Raw genomic sequence first — 24,462 nt, 5'->3', positions numbered from 1 at the left:
CTATCGGGCGGCATAAATGACCTGCTGAGAAGGAAAGGGGTGGGACTAGCCCTGCGTTTCGCGAAGTGCGTAGACGACTTACGCGAGGTGTCTCTTCGGGTGCAGATTGTGGTATGCACTGTGCCGGAGGTATCATTACGTGACATTAACGTACCAAGAGCCGCTGCGGCCACTAATGAGGCGGCTTGGAAAGTAAGCCGAGAGAAACGTTTTGAGTTTGTGGAAGTCAACAGGGAAGTGAGAATGTATGGGGGTATTCAGAGACGGAATCAACTTCGATCACAGGCTTGGACATGAAGTGGGCTAGCAACTCGCTGGTCGTGCAATTGCTTTTTTGAGGGGCCCACGGGCGCTCAGCAGGCCAGGGTAAGTAGCCATGAAGAAGGTCCCTTAGAGGAACCTCTGACTAGCAGCACCGGTAACGCAAAAACGAGAAAGAAAAGAGCTCGCTGTGCAATAGGTGGCAAAAACATGCAGGCGGGTAGAAGAAAGGAGAAGTGGTTAGAGATTGAGGAGCAGGTAATTAGAGAACAAATAGGTGTGTTCGCGGTTACAGAAATGCACTTTAGAGACTTAGAAGAGACATCAATGATTGATAATTACGCTTGGGAAGGTTGCGACCAAATCAAATTGGAAGAAAAGAGAGGGAGAGTCGGAATGCTCATACATCAGGGGGCCAAATGGGAAAGAGTAAATTCAAAGTGTCAAGAACATCTATGGCTATCAGGCGCAGTCAATGAAAAGAAAACTTGGCTGGGCATGACGTATTTATGGACATTGAAAGATTGCAAAAAATGAATCAAGATTTAGTAGAATGCCTAAGTGCGGATATTAAGAATTTCGGGAATGAGGGCGAAATTATCATGTTGGGTGACATGAGTGCCAACATACAGGATCTAAACGGTTATAGCGACAACAACGGGACGTAAATGCTAGATCTTTGTGAGCAAAGTACCCTCGTTATCGTGAATACGGGTCCCAAATGTGATGGCCAGATCACACGGGAAGACGGAAATAGACAATCGGCCATGGATTACTGTCTGATGACAGATGTAATTTATGATAATCTGAAAGAAATGGTCATTGACAAGGAATGGTAAAGCAGCATAGGGAGTGACCATAAACGGATCATTTTCAAAATGGCATATGTAGTTGGGAAGGAGAGCAAGGAACGAAGAAAGATCAGTCAAATTTGAAGGCTGAACAAATCGCAAATATAGCCACAAGAGTCGAAAAAGAACTTGACAAATGGCCAAACAAGAAGTGGGAATACGCCTATAGTGAGCTTGTAAGTGTAATGGCGAGAGAAACGAGGAAAGAGAAGCAACATGCTTGTTGGAATGGAAACGGGAAGCCGAAAATCTTGCGGAACAGGCAGATATGGGAGGCGATCGACGAGCGAAAGAAAGCATCAGGAGAACACAGGCAGGCAGAAAATGCACAGTTGTCGCAGGATGAAATAAACAGAAAATTTTAATTATAGCGCGGAAAAAAAACCATGGTTCAAATATTAGTTCAAGCAAAGATTAAAGGTGAAAGTGAACGTTGGGTGTCAGAAATGCGTGAGAAAAAGAAGGCCGCACAAAGAATGTTTTGGAACCACATTAACTTATTGGGCAGGAAATCGGGAACAGTACAACATATCGTTGACCGAAGGTGGAAACAAACTCGAAGGGGACGCGGCATTTAATTACCTTCGAAAAATTACTGCTGAATCATTTCAGGGCAATGGCGAGATGGTCTCTGAGGAGAAAAACGAGAATGAACGAAAAACAAATGGAAAAGGGGTTTGTGCTGAGTAATTTCAACTGGAAAAAAGCTGAAGAGAAAATTCCTACACACACAGCCACAGGTTTACACGAGGTTCCCATTAGGCTGATTATTGAGCTAGGACCAAAAAGTAAGGAAGCTCTGTTGAAAGCAGTAGAAAAATGTTTACGGGATAGGCAAATATCAGACAGATGGCGATAAAGTAGACTGAATCAAATATATAAATGTAAGGGAGAAAAAAGGTATACTTCACTCATACAGACCGTAAACCATTAATCGGTAATATACAGGTTATCAATGCAGGCGATTAAATTAAAGCTGCAAGCATGGACAGAGAATAATGGCACATTGGGAGAACTTAAGAATGGTTTCAGAATCAGTAGCCGTCTGGATGACAACGTATTTGTCCTTACTCAGTGTATTAAAATATCCAGAGAAGAAAGGAGACCGCTTTATGTGGCTTTTTCAGACATTACTGGAGCGTACGACAACGTAGACCACAACATTTTGTGGGATATTCAGGAAGGGGGAAGTATAGAGAACGACTGTGCGCAGCTATTGAGCGAGATTTACGAGAAAATAGCGTTTGCGTTGAATGGGAAGAGATGAGCAGCGGGATAAAGTTGATATCAACAAGGGACTGAGACAGGGTTGCCCTTTATCCCCGCTGCTGTTAATGATGTACATCGTGGTGTATGATGTACATGGCGCTAGAAAGAATCAATATTGGATTTGACCTCTCGTACAAACAAGCCGGCACAATAGTTGAGCAGCAGCTTCCACGTTTATTTTATGCGGACGAAATTGTGTTGCTTGCTAACAAGCAAAGTTATATGCAACGTCTGAAGAAGAATGTGAAGAATGTGCAATGTGGAGAAGAATATGAGAACTTAGTATTAAAATGTAGCGTTAAAGGATCAGGTTTTATGGTATTCAATGAAAACAGTGAGCAGACAGTCTCGATACAGGGTCAGAAAATACCTCGGGTAAAAGCATACTGTGATATGACGATTTATGAGACGTCTCACGCAATCGAGGCAGTCCACGAACGCTGATGGTGCGCACAGCGACAGACGCAAGAGCACTTCTTCCTCTTCTTCACTACAATGGCCCCCGGGAGAGAAGATGAGCCATCCTGGCGACCTACGGCGTAGGTAGGATCAGGGGGTCATAGTATGGCTTAAGTCGGCTGACATGAACCGTGTCACGTCCGCGATGTCTAAGGTCGTGTGATGGCGTCACAGGCTCGACAACGTAGTTGACAGCGGAGGTACGGTCGATGACGCGGTAGGGACCATCATAGCGTGCAAGAAGTTTGGTTGAAAGGCCAGGGCTGTGAGGTGGGATCCACAACCAAACAAGGGAACCAGGCGGAAAATGTGGTGTAGGCACGTTACTGTCATGCCGCAGCTTTTGGCGACCTTGGGCGGCGGTCGTAAGGGTACGGGCGAGCTGCCTACAGTCCTCGGCGTATTTGGCGGCTTCAGACACTGGCGTGCATTCAGAAGCGTCGGGTCGGTATGGGAGCAGGGTGTCCATTGTACACGAGGGCTCGCGGCCATATAACAGAAAGAATGGCGAAAAGCCAGTGGTAGCTTGTGTGGCGGTATTATAGGCATACGTGACAAACGGCAAAACAGTGTCCCAGTTACTGTGGTCCGAGGCAACGTACATAGTCAACATGTCACCGAGTGTGCGGTTGAACCTCTCTGTCAAGCCGTTCGTTTGCGGGTGGGAGGCGGTAGACTTGCGGTGAACGATGCTGCATGCAGCGAGAAGGGCTTGTATTACTTCGGACAGGAACACACGCCCCCGGTCGCTGAGCAGTTCGCGTGGTGCTCCATGTCGAAGAACGAAGTTCCGCAAGATGAAGAAGGCAACGTCACGCGCAGAAGCCGCCGGAAGTGCGGCAGTCTCGGCGTAGCGCGTCAAGTGGTCGACGCCTACAATTATCCATCGGTTACCCGAGGAACTGTAGGGAAGTGGCCCATATAGGTCTATGCCGACGCGATCAAATGGCCGGGCCGGGCAGGGGAGCGGCTGTAACTCGCCAGGAGGGCGCTGTTGAATTTTACGCCTTTGGCACGCCGTGCAAGCGCGTACGTACTGGCGCACGAAGTGATACATGCCGTGCCAGTAGAAACGTTGCCTCAGCCGAGTGTACGTTTTCAGAACGCCGGCGTGACCATTATGAGGAGCGTCATGGAAATAAGCGCATATGTCAGTACGCATGTGTCGTGGTATCACAAGCAGCCATTTGCGACCATCAGGCAAATAATTTCTGCGGTAAAGGACGTTGTCGTGGACAGCAAAGTGAGCGGCTTGACGACGAAGTGTTCGAGAAGAGGGTGTGACGGATGGATCGTGGAGGAAATTCAGCATAGTTGAAAGCAGGGGATCCTTACGCTGCTCGGCCGGCATATCAGCGACGTTGATCGTCGACATGGATGCGAAGGGCGTTGACACTGAAGCCACATCGGAAGGTAGCGGTGATCGGGAAAGCGCATCGGCGTCGGAGTGCTTTCGGCCCGATCGGTAGACAACGCGGATGTTATATTCTTGTAAGCGAAGTGCCCAGCGGCCGAGGCGACCTGACGGATCTTTCAACGAGGACAGCCAGCAAAGGGCGTGGTGGTCGGTAACAATGTCAAAAGGGCGACCATATAGGTACGGACGAAATTTGACGAGAGCCCAAATAATGGCCAAGCACTCTTTCTCTGTGACAGAGTAGTTGGCCTCTGCCTTCTTTAAAGTGCGGCTCGCATATGCGACGACGTACTCGTCGTAGCCGTCTTTCCGTTGCGCTAGGACTGCACCAAGTCCGATGCCACTGGCGTCCGTGTGTAGCTCTGTGGGCGCTGTCGGATCGTAGTGTCGAAGAATCGGCGGCGAAGTAAGTAGACGACGTAGTTGCTTGAAGGCGTCGTCACACGAAGTTGACCACGCGGAGATGCCGCTGCTAGCCGTAAGCAAATTGGTCAGTGGTGCGATAATAGTGGCAAAATTGCGCACAAAACGCTGAAAGTAAGAGCAGAGCCCTATAAAGCTGCGGAGTGCCTTAAGAGTGGTGGGCATCGGAAACTCTGCGACCGCGCGAAGCTTGGCTGGGTCAGGAAGTACACCATCCTTCGAAACAACGTGTCCCAATATTGTTAACTTGCGGGCAGCAAAACGGCACTTTTTGATGTTGAATTGGAGGCCGGCAGAGGTGATACACGTCAGGATCTCACGCAAGCGAACGAGGTGCGTCGGGAAATCGGGCGAAAACACGACAATATCATCAAGATAACATAGACATGTTTTCCACTTGTAGTTACGAAGGATAGTGTCCATCATACGCTCGAAAGTAGCGGGCGCGTTGCAGAGCCCGAATGGCATTACGGTAAATTCATACAAGCCGTCGGGCGTGACGAAAGCGGTCGTCTCACAGTCGTCTTCAGCCATCGGCACCTGCCAATAGCCGGAGCGAAGATCCAAAGATGAGAAGTACTCCGCGCCCTGTAGGGAGTCGAGGGCGTCATCTATCCGAGGCAGCGGATACACATCTTTACGAGTTATCTTATTGAGCCGACGGTAATCCACACAGAAGCGTATTGAGCCGTCCTTCTTGTGTACTAATACTACAGGAGACGCCCAAGGACTCTGGGAAGGCCGAATGACGCCACGATGCAGCATATCGTCGACTTGCTCGGTAATGATTTGTCGCTCGGCTGCCGACACGCGGTATGGCCGCTGGCGTAATGGTGGATGGGAACCAGTGTGGATGCTGTGAGTGACGGTCGCCGTACGTCCCAGGGATGGTTGGTCGCAATCAAACGACGAGCGAAAATTCTGAAGAAGCGCGAGGACTTGCTGGCGGTACGCAGGTGGGAGATCGGCGTCCAAGGCAGATTCGAGAACGTCTGACGACGACGACAATGATGATGATGATGCGCACAGCAATGGAGAAGTGAGGGCATCGAGCTCATAACAGGCCATGTCGTCGGAAGTATCGAGAATGTGAAGCGGGTCAAGGGGCTGAACACGACCAAGGGATTCTCCACGCAGTAAGGTCACAGGGGATTGAAGCGGGTTACACACAAGCATAGTGGATAATCCAGATACAGTGTTGAGGACGGCAAATGGTAGAGGGAGAGCCTTGCGACGTAGAAAAATAGGCGATGGTGTAAAAAGCACCGTAGCGTCTGGCGCGGCGGAACAAGATACGGGCACAAGAACCGACATTTCGGGTGGTATGTTCGTATCGGAGACAACTGTGAGCTTGGCGGCTTTACTTTCAGAAGGGTCAGGCAGCGAGGCTTCGGAAAGCGGGAAAAGCGCCACTTCGGCCCGAGCACAGTCGATGATGGCACGATGGTGAGACAAGAAGTCCCAGCCAAGAATGATGTCATGTGAACATGAAGGAAGCACGAAAAATTCAACAACATAAACAACGTCGGCAATGATCACTCTTGCGGTACATTGAGCGAGCGGTGCTATATGCTGCGCACTCGCGGTACGCAGTAGCAAACCAGACAACGGCGTGGTGACCTTGCGGAGCTTACGACAAAGCTTTTCGTCCATAACAGAAACCGCAGCCCCAGTATCAATAAGCGCAATTGTGGCGGTTCCTTCAACCAAAACGTCCAGTAAATTGTGTGGCGACTGTGCAGGCCTTGTAGAAGTCGCGAAGCTGGCAGTTCGTGCCTGCAGAACTGCAGCAACTAGTTTCCCTCGCTAGGTGACTGGCGACGACGTAAGGGGGAAAGCGAGCGACGACGTGGTGACGGAGAACGATGGTTGCCGAAAGGGCGTCGAGAAGACGGCGGATACTCTGGGTCGGGATGCATGGAATGGCCGGTAGCATCGTGGGAATATCCATACCCAGGCGTTGAGACAGCCGGGTTAGAAGGTGGCATGCGACGATGGCAGAAGCGCGCGACATGGCCGGCGAAACCGCAAGCGAAACATATGGGTCGGTTGTCGCGTGTGCGCCAAGGGTTCTGAATTGGGCTTCGAGGCGGAATAGGAGGCGACACGGGAGTTGGCACTGCTTGAGGTCGCACTGTCGCAGGAAATGCGAATGTCGGCGGCGCAGGTCGCGCTGCGACTGCGGCATAGGTCAGAGGTGCCGCCACGGGAGGACATGGTTGAGCCAAAGGTAGCGAGTCGGCAAGTTCCTCGCGAATGGCTCTCCTAATGGGAGCAGCCAGAGATGTGTCAGGCTGTAGGGGTCGATCGCTGAGAGGCAGCATAGACAGTTGGCGCGCCACCTCCTCACGAATAAAATCCTTAATCTGAACGGAGAGTGAGGATTCAGGCGAGGAGTTGGAGGGAAGCGTGAGGCCCGAGAGAGAGTGGCCGGGTGCAACAGCGCTGCGCGCAAGGACCCTCTGGCGACGCAGCTCATCGAAGCTCTGGCAAAGAGTGACGACAGCTGCGACAGATGAAGGGTTTCGCGCGAGAAGCATTTGAAATGCATCGTCCTCGATGCCTTTGAGGATGTGCTTCACCTTGTCCTCTTCACTCATGGTAGAATCGACGCGGGCGCAAATATCGACGACATCCTCTATGTAGCTGGTGTACGTCTCGCCGGGCTGTTGAGCGCGCTGGCGTAGACGCTGTTCAGCACGGAGCTTTCGTAAGGCTGGGCGGCCGAAGACTTCCGTGAATGCTGCCTTGAAAGCGGACCAGGTTTGGAGGTCCCGCTCATGATTGCGGAACCAGAGGTTCGCATTGTCAGCAAGATAGAAGATGGCGGAACGTAACTTCGTCGGGTCATCCCACTTGTTGTTCTCACTGACGCGCTCATAGGTAGAGAGCCAATCTTCCACGTCTGTCTCACCGGCTCCGCTGAAGACGGGGGGGTCCCGCTGCCGCTGGACGGCACCGCAAATGATGGGCGCGGCGGAAGCTGCTGGCGGATTGTCGGTAGGCTCGAGCATGGTAGCGGCTGAAGCAGTCGGCAACGTTCGGCTGCGAAGTTCCAGGGTGAGGTCGGGGATTGCAGCACCTTCCACCAAATGTGATATGACGATTTATTAGACGTCTCACGCAATCGAGGCAGTCCACGAACGCTGATGGTGCGCACAGCGACAGACGCAAGAGCACTTCTTCCTCTTCTTCACTACAATACAAATACCTGGGTGTAAGGATAAAAAAGGCAATATATATCTGGAGACAGAAGAAAAAACAATAATAACGAAAGGGAAGCGAAATGCCACCATAATGAAGCACAGAGCGCAATAGGGGTATACAATAGGTACGAGGTGCTCCGGGATATATGGAAAGGTGTAATGGTTCTAGGGCTTACATTTGGAAATGCATCTGTTTGCTTGAAGTCAGCGGTACAATCAGGACTCGATGGCAACCAAAGGTGAGTGGAACGCCTCGCATGTGGCGCTCACGAGAAGACTACTAAGAAGCTGTGCAGGTTGATGTGGGCTCGACAAATTTTGAAGGGAGCCTGAGAGTAAAATTGATTTTGAAGAACGGCTGAGGAATATGGGAGAAAGTAAATGGGGTGCAAGAGTGTTCAGGTATTTGTGCAATCAAAACATTGACTCACAATGGAGGAAAAGAACTAGGAAGCTTACCAGCAAGTATGCGACTGGTATGGTCAGCAACTCGGCAACAAAGAACGTTAGACGCAAAGAGAGGCTGAGCCACTGTCATGGGTGACGGCAATGGAAAAGAAACCTGCCATGGCTAATTACCTCGAGAGCAAAAGTGAAATCGGGAAAGAAACAATTTATGATAACTCATAGGGAACCTTCTCACTTTTCGAAGCAAGATCAGGATGCCTTTGAACGCGTAGTTATAAAGCGAGGTACACCAAGGATGAAGACGCATGTGCTTGCTGCAGTAAAGCTATGGAAACGATGAAACATGTTTTATTGGAATACGAAGAAATCTATCCAGCTGCCAGTCTATGCTCCTGTGACCCTCTTGAAACCTTTGGGTTCAGGGATAGCAGGGGGAAAGTAAACATGTCCGCAATACAGATTAGTAAGAGGCGGTGGGAGGTTTGGTGGCAGAAAAGTAGGGAGAAAACAACGAAGACGTACAGAAACAGAGTTCCCAGTAATGGTTTAAAAAGTTTGATACTTGGAATTCTTTGTATTTGTGTGTTTTCCCAAAATTGAAGGTACGACATCAGGCAAAATAATAACAAGAACAGGGTGGCGCAACCCACCACCCCGTTTCAAAGGGGACGTTCATACCATCCATCCATCCTGCTCCATGGCGGGTACGGGGAACGTCCACCTCCACCAATTAATTTTACGTGTATAGCTGATGCCGAAGGCTGTTTACAATTTATTTACGCGGAAGCCAACGGAGGCTGAGACGGCGACGCTGTATCAAACGGGAACACGTCGTCTTCCCCCGCTTCAGTGCAGGCACTGTGGCGACTGTTCCGTATAAATAGCTCGAAAGTTGTGTCATCATGAGAATCCGCTCCTATAGTGGATCCGCTTCGCGAACTCCACGGCTAGAATTTTTATTTGCAATATAGACCGTAATGTAGTTAGTTGAAAGTTTAATTACTGAATTTTTGTTAATTAGTCGATTACCCATGTCAATTCTTGCGCAAGTAATGTCCGCCTCTTCGAGTAGACCAGCTCATAAACTAGAATTGTGCTCTCTGCCACAGGCAACCTTTAAAATTTTTTGAAAGTGTTTGCTGGAATACCCCGTATATCATCCGTTTATATCATATCTCACAATATTCTATCATATTGTTACGGGGAGAAAATATATGTATTTACAATATATACAGAGGGTTGTAGCTCTGTGGCCAGGGTGACACCATCTACCGAGCTCCGAGACACTTCAGCCTCTTCTTCCCCAACCAACGTCATTTTGTCCACAGCGGTACGAACTCGTACGTGACATGAACCCCCCGGCGGCAGAAGCATCGTCTCGATGCTTCTTAGGGTGTCGAATCAGCGTGCGAGTTATAGGGCTTTAGTCGCGAAACGTGCACGATATCAGTTCCTGGGGTGGTAGAAGACGTCGAATTCACAGGTGAGATCTCATATGTGAGGCTGGTGACTTGGCGAAGAACTCGGTATGGCCCGACGTATCGTGGCAGCAGTTTTTCGCAAAGGCCGACGCGACGGGAGGGTACCCAAAGCAGAACAAGGGACCCAGGGTTGAAATGAGCGTCCTGACGATGACTGTCGTAACGGTGCTTCTGGATAGTCTGAGATGCCAGAAGACGGTCACGGGCAATACGACGTGCTGCGGCCGCGCGAACAATGGCGTCGTCAGCATAGAACGTGGTAGTGGTGGCGTCAGAAGGGAGCAGTGAGTCAAGAGGCAGGAGAGGGTGACGGCCATATAGTAGATAGAACGGGGAATAACCAGTAATATCGTGACGCGACGAATTGTATGCAAACGTCACGAAAGGTAAGGTGCAGTCCCAATCCCGGTGATCATCACTCACGTACATGGAGAGCATGTCCGTAAGTGTACGGTTGAGACGCTCGATAAGTCCGTTTGTCTGTGGGTGGTAAGCCGTCGTGAACTTGTGGGACGTTGAGCAAGAACGAAGAAGGTCGTCGACAACCTTAGAAAGCAAACAGGGGCCTCTATCGGTGAGTAGCTGACGTGGGGCACCATGATGTAGGATGACTTCATGGAGGAGAAAATCAGCCACATCAGTTGCGCAGCTTGTAGGGAGGGCCCGCGTTATGGCATAACGCGTGGTATTGTCCGTCGCAACAGCCACCCACTTGTTGCCCGAGGATGAGGTAGGAAATGGGCCAAGGAGGTCCAGGCCGACGCGGAAAAATGGCTCACTGGGGATATCTATAGGCTGAAGGTGGCCAGCGGGAGACAATGGAGGCTTCTTGCGGCGTTGGCAAAGTTCGCAGGCAGCGACGTAGCTTCGAACAGAGCGATATAGCCCAGACCAGAAAAATCGTCTGCGCACACGGTCATATGTACGGGAGACACCCAAATGACCAGCGGTAGGCGCATCGTGTAACTGCGAGAGAATTGTCGAGCGCAGATGCTGGGGAACGACGAGGAGCAGTTCAGCACCATGAGGATTCATATTGCGTCGATATAAGGTCCCGTCCTGCAGAACAAACATACGGAGAGAAGCGTCCTGTTGCTCCGAGGTAATGCGTTCGATGATGGATCGCGAATATGGGTCACGACGCTGCTCGTCGGCGATGCGTGAGAAGTCGGAGATCGACATGACGGAGATACATGACAATATGACTTATTGACCCTTTTCGCGGAGCTGTTTGTTTTAGAGAAACGAGATGGCGCTTACGGCGGCGCGCCATACCTCTCCTCAGCCACCGCGCACGAATACGAAACCATTACCGCTTCTACCTTTCTTCTGTGCGACTAGCTGTCGGAAATGCAGCTGAGTTTTCGCTAACACACTGTGCTCCAATCATGCTAGATTGAATCATGTGGATTGAAGACGTGTGCAGTAGTCGGTTGCAAAAATAGTGACTGGCATGTTAAGGAATAGAATGAATCTGTCTGGCCAAGTTCGCGGACCGCTTCTGCAACTGTTCGAACGTTTTACCCGCACTTCGTGATGTAAGGCTTTCCTCGAGGATACAGAATTTTGCTCATCCGCCAGCCTTGTATCGCTAACCTTCAAAGAAAGGGCTTCATCCCCAGAACGTCGGCAAGAGTGAGTACCACTCTTTAAACAATTACAAAGGGAGTAGCGCGCGTCCTGTCATAGTAAGTTTCGCGCACGTTATCTATACACATCTGTCCCAAATGGCAGGAAAACTAACGCCCACTTTATCGCCGACGTATCAAGAATAAGTGAATAGGCGCACACTTGAATATATGCGCACTGTATACGCACAATAAATTACGGACTACACCTATGGCGCACGAATGGTCGAAGCTGAATGTTTAGTAACGGTCCACAAGAGTAAGTGAGTTACTAGCTGTAATATATATTTGGTACAAGGTATTACAATGTACAAAACAGCTACGTTTCAAGCCTTGTGCTCAGCAAGAACAAATCTATCAGAACTGAGCACACCTGCGAGCGATTAGGCAGAAAATAATCAGATAGTGGTCGCACCGAGGAACTTCACTGAGTCAGAAACTGACAAGCCGCTGCTTCAAAATATTTGCCAAATAAAGTACAAACAGTAAAACACACTAATCCTGATTCACTTCATGAGCGGGATGTTTGGATAGCTTGGAATACATATTTAGCCCCGCTTTTAGAACAAGCACCACATACGCTGCTTGCGCCGTTTGGACATAGCTTAATCAGCTCCTAAAGCGCTTTTGCATGTTCTCTGAAGCTGTGATCAAAGCTTTGTGTCGTCCACCTAGTCACCGTCTACGATATCTCCGAAAACAGAGGTTTTCTAAGCCGCGCCGGCGTCATACACTTCCATTGTAAACAAGGAGGCAACGGAGGCAGTTGAGGCAAGCAATGGACGCGTCACCACGTGATCAAACATGGCAGCGCCCACAGGATCGCCGCGAAAAGGGTCAATATCATACGTCCTGTATATCATGTGTTGAAGTTCTATAAATCTGAAGTAATAAAATTCTCACTCTGATTGCGATTCTAAAGCAATGCATTCAGCTACCAAGCACTGAACTAACACATATGAGGCGTGCATTTTCCAAATTATAGATTTAGCCAACCACTGTTTGGGTTCATTAACACAAGTTGATACATGCTGTGGAGTGACTAACTGCAAAGTGAAATAAGCCAACTTTGTTAGCTATTCTGCATGCAGACAATATTGTATTTACTTACCGTGTGTGAGATCTTTTTGTTTCTGTTTCACTAGGTTCACTGGCGAAAGAACAACGCATCGACCCGCACATCGACTCCAAAATTGATATCATGTTGGATTTGGGTAAGTAAGACTTAATATCGCCAAATCCCCTCTAGCAAAATGCTTGATGGTAGTACCGATCACGTGACAATAAGGCCTTTCTAGAGTACACATTCCTGTCGTACCGTTAATTATTTCCCTCGATCAACGAACATATTGGTCATACGTTATATATATATATGCAAAGCAAACTGGCAAGAAATGAAAGGTCAGCGGCAACCCGCAGATGAATGAGCAGTACCCGGCACGCGCCCGCCCGAACCGCTGCATTTTGAAAGCTACATGCGTTGGGCCACAGTTCGCCAAGCGCTGTGGTTTCGGGCCTTAGTTCACCTTGATGCGAGACGCAGCGCGAAGGTCAATTCGCTCGCTGCTGATGCCGGGCTTCCTTACTCCCCCGTTTTGACAGCGAGTGTCCGCGGTCATCGAGTGAGATGGCATCATGTTCGCTTGTTGGCGCGTGAAACCATGCTTGTTCATAGTATATCTATGCTTGCAAGTTTTTACGGCTGATAAAACTATTATGGCATCGCAAACGATGCTTAGCCTTTCAGACGAAACTGCGACTTTTAAGGCGGAAGCCTTTGATGGCTCATTGTTAAGGTCACCTGTCGTTAGCAGAAACTGTCACAGCTTTCCGGCCACCTGATTGGTCTCCTCTGTGTCGTGACGCCACTGTCGCTGGGCACAGGTGTGTACGTCCTGATTGGCTCGCGTGCGTGATGTCACTGTCGTCAAGTGCGGGTGTCGGGGTGGTTCGGCGCCGCGCGGGTCTGTCATTTCTTCGTCGTTGCTACAGTTGCTATAGCAACGACGCCTGCTTGCCTATCCGTTTTGTCGTCGGCTCCACTCATGCCCTGACGCCTGTAGCACTCATAGCTGGCATAGCACCGTGTGACGTGCCGTTGTTGCCGTCGGTTTCTATGGGTTCCGGGGCGGCGTAGGGCGCATCCAGACACAATGGAGACCAAGAAGGGACTGCCTGACTGATTCTTTATTGCTCGAGCCCCCTTCGCGAGCGCGAGTTTGGCGCCGATCTTTGTTTATTTCTCGGCGCCAAGGCGCAAGATACGTACGCACCAAGCGTCGTCTGCTTTCGCTCGTGACATGGCCGGGTTTTGAGACAAGTCGTTCCGACTGCATACAATGCTAAACACAACACATAACATTCGCAATGGTACAACAGGAATTAGCTAAACATAAGCAAACTTAAACAGCAATCATACAACAGTAACTATTTACAAGGGCAAGGTTTGTCGTCCCATTTTTACACGCGGAAATAAATGTAATCACTGGCACTATACTGCACCACACACTTCACTGCATCCAAACGGCGTCAGACACATGTACGGCTTAGTCCGATGCACGAGGTTGTTCCATCTCGGCAATTGGGCTCAGGTAGGGCCTCAATTTCTTCACGTGCACAATATCCGTTGCCCTGTTATCGGCGAGTTCGATCTCGTAGTTCACGGGAGACAGTCTGTTCACTACCTTTTGAGGACCGTTGTACCATGTGGTCGATTTAACACCTGACGGTGGAGCCTTAAGAAGCTCTATGTTGTCCTCTTTCGAACACAGCGTCCATGCGTTGCTTCTTGAAGTAGTCCTTCTGTTTTTCTTGTGCCAGTCTGGTGTACGCGGCCGCATGTTCACTAGCTTTTTGCAGTCTTTCGCTCACTACCGCGCCATAACTGGAATCTTCTTTCAGTTTTTCAAGTTCTTGGCGGCTGTAAACAACGTCTAGTGGAAACACTGGATCTCTACCATAAACTAAGAATAATAGTTTGGTGAACCGTGTCCTGGTACCCGGTGTTGTAGCAAAATACAACATATGGGAGTACACCAGCCCACTTTTCTCCCCCAGTGGTAGACATGGCAATCATCTGCTTGATAGTCATGTTAGCCCTTTCGCACAAGCCATTTGCTGCAGGATAATATGCGGTAGTGGCAGCATGTGTGATGCCACAATTTTTGAGGTAATCTTCAGTAGATCGTGCCATCATGTGAGTAAGGCGGTCTGTTATAATCGTGGCTGGGCATCCGCGCTTCAAGACAATTCTGCGCTTAATGAACTTTTGAACTGTCGTGGCTTCTATATTCCTCAAGGGTGGTGCCTCAACAAACTTCGTGAGGTAGTCAATGTCTACGATGATGCTCGCCCTATCCGACAACATCCCTATCGTGTCTCTGCTAAAGAACGCGAGGCGATTCAGACACAAGTAAAGGAGATGCTCGACGATGGAGTCACTCAACCATCCAGCAGCCCTTGGTCATCGCCAGTGGTTCTAGTGAAGAAGAAGGATGGAACACTACGCTTCTGCGTTGATTACAGGATGCCAAACAACGTAACGCAAATAGATGTTTACCCGCTCCCTCGGGTCGATGACTCTCTCGACAGGTTGCGGCACGCGAAGTACTTTTCATCCATTGATTTAAAAAGTGGCTATTGGCAGATTGAGGTTGATGAGCGAGACCGAGAAAAGACGGCGTTTGTAACCCCAGACGGCCTTTATGAATTCCGAGTTCTTCCTTTCGGCCTCTGTTCTGCTCCGGCCGCTTTCCAGCGAGCGGATGATGGATACTGTTCTCGCGGGCTTGAAATGGCAAAGCTGCCTTGTTTACCTCGATGATGTAGTCATATTCGCTGACACCTTTGAAGAACACTCGAAGCGTCTAAGAACGGTACTGGAAGCGACTCATTCCGCTGCACTCACGCTGAAACTTCAAAAATCTCAGTTCAGCTGTTAAGAGCTAAAATTCCTTGGACATGTCTTGAGTGGACATGGAGTTCGCCCCGACACGGACAAAACGGCAGCCGTCGCCGCTTTTCCTGTTCCATCAGACAAAAGAGCTGTGCGACGTTTCCTTGGCTTGTGCGCTTACTATCGTCCATTTATTGCCAACTTCGACAAGATATCCGAGCGGCTCACGCGACTCACCCGAGACGATGTACCTTTTTCCTGGACCACAGAGCAAAAGACAGCTTTCGCAGAGCCAAGACAGCGCTTGCAGACAGCACCTGTACTTGCCCGTTTTGATGAGGAGCCAGATACAGAGGTCCACCCAGATGCTAGCAACGTCGGACTAGGGGCTGTCCTTGTACAACAACATGATCGTGTTGAGCACGTCATAGCTTACGCCAGTCGTACTCTCTCTCGAGCCGAGGCCAACTACTCAAGTTACTTAAGAGAAAGAATGCCTGGCAGTCGTGTGGGCGACGACAAAATTCCGGCCTTACCTCTACGGCCGTCCCTTGAAAGTGGTGACTGATCATCACTCGCTGTGCTGGCTGGCAAATCTAGAAGATCCGTCTGGTCGTCTTGCTCGGTGGAGGTTGCGCTTGCAGGAGTTTGACATCATTATTGTGTACAGGTCCGGGCGCAAACACGAAGACGCCGATTCACTTTCCCGCGCACCTGTGGGACGCCCTGCTCTGAGCTCTGAGGATGACGATGGCTTCCTCGGGGCCATTTCTGATTCTGACTTCTTGTCCAGGCAGCGAGCATACAAAGAATTAAAGCCTGTTATCGACTACCTGGAAGGCCGAGGATCTCAACATGCTCGGCATATTGCTCGCGAGTTATCCAGCTGTTCCCTCAGAAGGGGCATGCTGTACAAGAAAAATGTCCGTGGCAGTGACAAAGCCTTTCTCCTTGTTGTGCCTACTGACATGCGCGACGACATCCTCTTTGCATGCCACGACGAACCCACGTCAGGACACTTGGGCTATTCGCGGACTCTCGCGTGCGTGCGCCAGCAGTACTACTGGCCACGACTTTCGTCTAGCGTACACCGCTATGTGAAAGGCTGCCGTGAGTGTCAGCGCCGCAAGACACCACCTGTGAAACATGCGGGCCTACTCCAACCAATTTCACCACCTAGGACCTTGTTCGACCTCGTGGGAATGAACGTTCTAGGACCTTTCCCTTTGTCCTCCGCTGGAAACAAACGGATTATCGTTGCAACGGATTACCTCAGTCGTTACGCCGAGACAAAAGCACTGTCCCGTGGCACGGCTTCCGAAGTCGCAAAGTTTTTTGTACACCACTTCGTCCTGCGTCATGGCGCGCCACCATGCGTGATCACGTACAGGGGCACATCCTTTACAGCACACATGATCGAGGACATTTTCAGACTGAGCTGCACGAGTCATCGAAGAACAACAGCCTACCATCCACAAACGAATGGACTGACTGAGAGGTTAAACAAAACCATTGCAGACACGCTGTCAATGTACGTGGACGTGCAGCATAAAACTTGGGACGAGATTCTTCCGTACATCACGTTTGCCTACAGTGCGGCAATACAGGAAACAACGCGATTTTCACCTTTCCGTCTTGTTTACGGACGCAACGTGCAAACCATGCTTGACGCTGTGCTTCCGTGCGACACAACCGATGAAATTGCTCCAGACGCCGAGCACTACACTCAGTACGCCGAAGAAGCCTGCCAACTGGCTCGCGTAAATATCAGTTATCAGCAAGGTGCCGATGCACGACGTTACAACCTCCGCCGTCGAGAGGTTGCCTACCGCCGCGGCGACCGAGTCTGGGTGTGGACCCCTATTCGACGTCCCGGCTTGTCTGAAAAACTTTTAAGCCGCTATTTCGGACCGTACAAGGTTCTGAAACATGTCAGTTACATTACTTACGAGGTATTTCCGGACGACGCCTTGTCTTCGCGTCAGCAGCTTCGGCCCGAAATTGTGCATGTCATACGGCTTAAGCCGTACTTCACACAGTAGCTCTTGTGCCGGTGTGGCATCGAGTCGATGCTTTCAGAAGTGGGGGGGGGGGGCACTAATGCCACTCAGCATTTTGGGGAGAAAGCACACGGAGAAGACGAGAAAGTATAGGAAACATCTGAACGGTTTTGAGCCAGGAAAAAACCACGTTGTCATCTTGTTCACCTTTTGTCCAATCGCGTGACAATATTTATATCTTCTAGAGTTCTTGAATGGTCCTACGATGTCCATCCCAACTGTATGAAAAGGGCTGTACACTTCTATTGGTTGTATTAATCCATAAGGCAGCGATGTCTACATCTTCATCCTCTGACAAAGGTCGCAGTGACTCACATACCGTTTGACATCCGTATAGAGCTTTGGCCAGTAGTACTTCGACCTCAGCGCTTCGAATGTTCTTCTGATGCCCATGTGGCCACCGTAGCTTCCTTCATGCATTTCTCGAAATGCCTCAGCCTGTCGCTGAGAAGGAAGGCAGAGGAGAAATCGACTGCTGACCGGACCTTGATCTCTCCTGTACAACACATCATTGTGCATCAAAAATGTCTTGTGGGCCCGTTTCTGTTGCTTCTTTGTGTCCAATGCACCATTAAGCAGATCGAGGACTTTAGCACAGAATGCATCCTGACGCTGTTCGTCACCCATGTTGCCACAGTATCGCTGTGGTGGATAGGATACAGCAAGGATTTGGCCTTTCTCTGGAACAATGGGAGGTGTCCTTGAGAAACAATCTGGCGCGCTGTGCAGGATTCCTGATGTGTAGGTGACGGCAAAGTCGAAATCCTGCAAAATCAGCGACCAACGGAGGAGACGTTGGTTACCTTCCTTGTAGCGCAAAATCCAGAAAAGGCGTGGTGGTCACTGACAACTTGAAATTTGCGGCCAGCAAGTATGGTCGCAACTGTTCTAATGCTCATTTCACAGCAAGGGCTTCCAGTTCCGTCGAAGAATAATTGACCTCTGCGCCTTTCAGTGCCCTGCTCAGGTATAACACTGGGCGATATCGTCGCTCTTCATCTTCTTGCAGCAACAGACCTCCTATAAGCCGAGACGAGATGCGTCTCTGTGTACTTGCACCCTAAATTTCGTTCTCTCCGAGAATAGCTTGAGGACAGGTGGCGGACACAAAGCGCACTTTAATGTCTCAAAGGCCACTTGCTGATCCTCTTCCCAGGAAAAAGCATAATTCTTCTTTAGGAGGGATCGTAGAGGTGCAGCAGTAACGCTGTAGTTAGGGATAAACTTAATGAAGTATGATGTAAGCCCCGTGGATCACTGGAGTTCCTGTACGGTTGGAGGAGGCCGGAACATCTGAACAGCTGCCAGTTTCGATGGGTTAGGACTTGCACCATCTTTTATGACAACATGCCCAAGGTAATTAATAATGCAGACGAAGAAACACTTCTGTGGTTTCAACGTCAAAGCTGCTTTCTGGGACCTTGAAAAGATGGCCCTTAGGTGCGAAACATATTCTTCAAATGTCTGATTGATGACTACGCAATCATCCATGTAGACGAGAGCATTGTCATACTCCGTCAATGATTGTATCGACGGCTCATTGACACCTGAAAGGAGCACCTTTAAGACCAAATGGCATCCGTAGGAATTCGTAGAGACCCCAAGGTGTAACGAAAACCCATCTTCTGTATGTCATCTGGATGCATGGCCAATCTGATAAAAACCAGAAACCAAGTCCATGACAGAAAAGTACTTGCTTCAGGTGAGCGCCTGCACGGCATCTTGAATTCTTGGAAAAGGGCGAACAATATCTTCAGTCACTGCGTTGAGCCGCCGATAATCGACGCACATCCGTGTTGTCCCGTCTTTCTTCGCTACTAGGACCAGCGGTGAAGCCCAAGGACTCCGAGAAGGCCGGATTATGTTGGCATCGATGAGGTCCTTGATCAAACGCTTGACGTGTGACGATATGTATTTACAATATAAGCAGTTACAAGGTGGCCAGGGTAACAGAATCTGCCGATCTCCGAGACACTTCAACCTCCTCTATAGCTCCCAGCGTCATTTTGTCCACAGCGGCACAAACTCGTACGTGGCGATATAAAACACAGTCGTCGGCGAAAACACGAATGTTAGAAGAGATGTTAACAGGCAAATAATTTATGTAGAATGAGAAAAGCAGTGGCCCAGTAACTCAGCCTTGGGGCACTTCAAATGTCACATCAATAGACGTAGATTCGGTCGAGCTGCAAGAAACAAACTGGAAGTGAAGTCAAAGAAAGCTTGAAATCCAATGAACCAGCCGAGGATTATTTAGTACAGCGTTAAGTTTCGCAACGAGTTTAGAATGTAATGCTCTGTCAAGTGCGTTCTAGAAGTCTATAAATACAGCGTCAACCTGGTTGCCAAAATCAAGGTTAGGGAAAATGTCATGCATAAACTCTACTAATTGCGCCGTCGTACTAAAACCACGCCTAAACCCATGCTCTATGTTAGACAGTAGATTATGCGATTCCAAATTTTCCGTGACTGTGATGTCAATGAAATCGGTCTGTTGTTTGACAAAGACTGCTTATCACCAGATTTATAAAGCCGAAACACTTTAGCTAACTTCCATGATGAAGGAACAGTGGGAGATGGTAAAGATTTTTGGATTATGACCGTTAGATATCTTGATGACCGCAACGAATAGCGAACCAAGAATGCATTGTCTATCCCGTTTGGCCCGGTGAATTTCTTGGTATCCAAGTTTATTATAAGGTTAGGAATTCCTTCATGGTTTATGTCAACGTCACTGGTTGCTTCAGAACAAACCCTATTGGTGAGAGAAGGAATGAAGTTGTTATCGGGAAAAAAACATGGACTGAAAATACTTTTTGAAAGCATCTGATATTACTGACGGTTCTCTAATGACGTCATTATCAATTTTGAAAGTGGCTGAATCATCGTGAGGTAAAATAAAAGTCCAAAATTTACGAGCGCTAGTTATTGACAGATCAGGCAGTTTAACGCGAAAAAAGAAATCTTTCGCCATTTGCAGCGTAAAGTTAAGTTCATTCTTGGCCTTGTGAAACCTGTCCGGGGTTATGGGATTGTTGCTTCGTTTAGAACGTCTAAGTGTACAGTCTCGGCGGGATAAATGCATTATGTCGGGAGTGATCCTGGGAAGGTTATCATTACTTTTCTTAGTTTAATTGGGCACAAATCTTAGGACACATGACTTCACAAGATCCTCAAAGTAATTAACTAGACAATTTAAATCCTGCCTTTCTGACAGAGAACAAAACGTATCGAAATGATCAGCTAAGAGATCAGTAATGGAATTGTCCGTACGAGTGAAGTCAGGAAAACTAGTAAACGTATAGGGCGATTTGAAGGTTCGACAAGAGAGTGATACCAAAACGCCCTTAGGATCTGAGAGTTCCTAAATTACCTCACAAGACAAATCGTTTTTTGCTAGGTCAGCGCTCCAGGATGGAATTTAACCTAGTTGTACCAGAAACAACTTGAGTGAGCCCAAAAGGACAAGGAAAAATTTATTATTTCATTACAAATTGCCACATCGCGACCTGTTGCATTAATGATGACCAGTGGATGCGAGGAGCGTTGAAATAACCCATGCAGATAAATCTTGACGTAGCATTGTTAGCCTGGCACAGGAAATTTCCAATAGTATGAAGGATATCAAGGGAAGGACTAAGCGGACGATATATAACGCTAGTTACAATAAACTGATTATTCAGGAAAATTTTTGACCATACGGATTCTGTATCTGAGGGTCAAGGCAAAACTGAGAAACGAACATCCGAACGAATAGGCAATGCGACGCAGCCGCCAATGCCATGAATCCTGTCTAGGCTCACGGCAATAAAACCGGGAGGAGTAAACTTGGAGTCATAAATATTACTATGTAGTCATGACTCAGTGATGCCAATAACATGGGGGGACAGACAGAAATGAGAGACAGTCAGTCTGGAAGTTTTTAAACAATACTGCGAGGCGGTAATGTTCAAAACGGTGCGCCTATGCAGATGGCCAGAACGAGGTCCGGTAGAGGATGAGCCGGGAGTCGAAGACAGAGGCACGTACGATAATGGCTGATTAGATACATTTGCTAATTTGTTTGAAATGTCATCCCATTTATAACGAACCTCGTCAATGAACCCATGATCGTATCTTAACTTGGTGAAAGAACAGTTATGAAAGGGAGTTGCTGCTTCCCAGGTTTTTTTTTTCGAATAGATCTAATCCTTGCAGAGAATTCTTCTGTAGTGAAGAAATTTGAGCCTTGAGTTTGTGTTCTTTAGAACCCCGGTTTTGTCGTCCAAGCCAGAAAACGTCGGAATAATGGGGCGATTGTGAGCAGCACGTGCTCTACCAAGCCTGTAAACGCGTTCAGTGTGAGGACAGCTAATCAAGGTCTCGGTAAATATAGACGTGACGTTGGACAACAGAATGGCAGAGTGTTCATTGTGATGTTCCATAACACCGTGTATTATAAGATTATTTCTTCGAAAAGGGTTTTCTAGATCATCATTTTTAAGACCAGCTTAGCAATTTTAGTCTCTTGAAATGGCTTAATGTCGGCGGCGTATCGCGCCAAATCATTTTGCGCAACCAGTAGTTTAGATAACATTTCGGATACAGAAAGATCATGAGTTTCATGGCATACCGGAGGAGAATTCACATCAGCAGCCTCATAGACATCGGAGTTGGAACCAATCACACTCCTGGTTCCAGGTTTATTACGAAATTGATTGTTTCACTGGCATTCCCCGACATTTTCGGAGGACCCGGATTGAGACCCATATCACCACTCAGGATAGGATGATTTGTGCAATATAAAACGTGCATGCACCATGTAACAAGACTATGTGTGCAAGGAAGCAGCAGCAGGAAACGATCATCTGGTCGGATACATAGAGCGTTGGAATAATAACGTACCTGCATGAAGAGCAAGCATCGATTAAACATCGCTAAGGTGCTGCTGCAGCCTGGCCCACTGAAGAATGGATCGATGCGCAGGAAATTTATACTCTTCGTGGCTGACGTTACGGACCAGTGGTTGTCGGCGTATGGCTGATCGCCGGTGAGGCTGGTCGCCGGGGTGACGGACATACAGAAGTTTGCAGACGGAGATGCCGGAGCTATCACATATCGTAGTGATATGATAGTCCACGACCAAGCACTCGGTGACATCCACGTGCCCGGTCAGAAATGACGGAGCAAGGTCAGACTAAGCTAATACAGGGCACGTGACGTCCCAGAAGTTGCGGTCCGCAATGCAGGCGAGGCACGGCAATGGAGACTTTGGTCTATGGAGACTTTGGTCTATGGAGACTTTAGCATATGGAGACTTTCGTATATGGAGACTTTCGTTTATGGAGACTTTCGTTGATCGGGCGGCGCAGTTGCCGAAATTTCTAGTTGCCGAAATTTCTACATCGCGACGCGCATGCCTTTCGTACGGGCGCTTCGGTCATGGATATAAAACCTGCCCGAATGTGCCCCGTCAAGCCATCCAATACCAAACGTGGCCGCCTCCAACAGTAGAGGTCCGCATTGGCGGCATCAGGGAGCTTACGGCTCTTGTTGATATACTGAAGATCAGCGTACGGCATTGCTTTGACGTCACACCCAATCACCCTCCAGCCTTGAACCGAGGCACTCCTGCGGGGCCTAGGTGATTGCGTATTGCCTATCGGTGCTCTGAACCTACAGCTCCACACCAAAGCCGGGAGCAAGTTCTTTGCCGCAGTTCTCGCCTACGCAGTTCTCACCTGTTGAAACGGCTCTGGGAGCTGACTACCTCCTCTCTAGTGAGCAGCGGAGGGTCCACCTCCGCTGCTTGACTCCGAATGCTCTGTTCGCTCAAGATTCCCAAGGTGAAGTGGCAACTCTGCATTCACTATCACCTGTACACAAAATAACGGATCCTTTTTTGCCGGTAGTCCTGTGCAGCTTCCGAGTACCACCTTGCTAGAACACCATATACCAAGGCCGAACGTACCGACAAAGACTTGTTGCCGATTGTGGATTCCCTAACAGGTGTGGGGGACAAGTCCAAGTTTCATTTACGCGACGTTACATTGTATCACCTAAATTTGCTGAACAAGGAAGACGAACGCCACCTTCTGGTCAATCCTAGCTCCTTACGCTCAAGCATTTTGCGTGCCATCCATGATACAACCGAAGGAGCCAACGTGGGATATCGAGCAACCTTGCGCAAGGCACAGGAACAATTTTGGTGGCCCAGAACGGGCAGAAATGTGCGTTCGTATGTCCCAGGCTGTGAGGTATACCAACAGACCAAACGGCGTCCCGGGTGTCAACCTGAATACCTTATCCGTATCACGCCCCCTGAGAAAATATTCCACATTGTGGAAATAGACCCTTTTCCAAGAACAGCAGCGGGTAACCAATATATTATACTCGTTGTGGATCATTTGTCAAAGTTCACAGAGGTCGTTGGCGTGCCCTCGTTTGCCGTCAGCTGCGTCATAATGTTCCTACGGGACCGCTTCGAATGGCGACCCGGCCTCCCTAGAGGACCATCTCCGGGAGGTTGACCCCATTCCGCAGCTGCGAACTCCTGCACTTACCTACAACTAGCTGGGGGTTGAGCACCACTTCGCGTCAGCGTACCACCCACAAGCGAATGGTCTGACACAGAGTTCAAAACAAACTATCCAAGCTCGACTCGTACCTTATTGTCAAACAGCAAGCCAGGTGAAGCCGATTGATAAAAGGACCTTCAAGCGGATGCATACGCAATTAACAAAATATTACATAACTCCACAGGCACTTCCCCTTAGGAGATTGTGTACGGCCAACTTCCAACGCTTGGCACTACACTCAGCTCGGACACGCCTGTAAAAGTGAGACGTTCCATTGCACATTAGACGGTTTGCCGCAAAAGCTCGCCACAGTTGCGCAAGAGGATTGTACAACAGGAGCGAAAACGGTACCATGACCGCCGCCACCGTCCGGCACCGCAATACAATATCGTGCGACGAGGTGTGGGTGCAACGTGGTGCACCATCACCTTTAGAGAAATTAGGCGCACAGTTTGAAGCGCCCTTCATTATTACCGCACACGTGGGCAAAAACACTTGGCATGTGTGGTCCGCAGCATCTGACTGGCACGTAGACAAGATAAGCGGG

General features: G+C 49.0%; 1 protein-coding gene across 2 annotated transcripts in view; it reads left to right on the top strand.

Annotated features, from left to right (window-relative positions):
• LOC119448250 (uncharacterized) overlaps window positions 1-24,462 on the top strand; it is a 76,785-nt gene that overhangs the window by 25,758 nt on the left and 26,565 nt on the right. The window contains exon 3 of one of the 2 annotated variants that reach the window (XM_049665988.1): window positions 12,549-12,617. The exons of the other annotated variant lie outside the window; for it this stretch is intronic. Within the exon in view, the coding sequence (XP_049521945.1) occupies window positions 12,549-12,617 (69 nt within the window). The remainder of the gene's footprint in view (window positions 1-12,548; window positions 12,618-24,462) is intronic. 2 annotated transcript variants of the gene reach the window in all.

The sequence above is a fragment of the Dermacentor silvarum genome, chromosome 4 (genome assembly GCF_013339745.2).
Source record: "Dermacentor silvarum isolate Dsil-2018 chromosome 4, BIME_Dsil_1.4, whole genome shotgun sequence".
NCBI classification, from domain to species: Eukaryota; Metazoa; Arthropoda; class Arachnida; order Ixodida; family Ixodidae; genus Dermacentor; species Dermacentor silvarum.
Note: the sequence above shows the minus strand (reverse complement) of the source record. Positions and strands in the feature narration are given on the sequence as shown.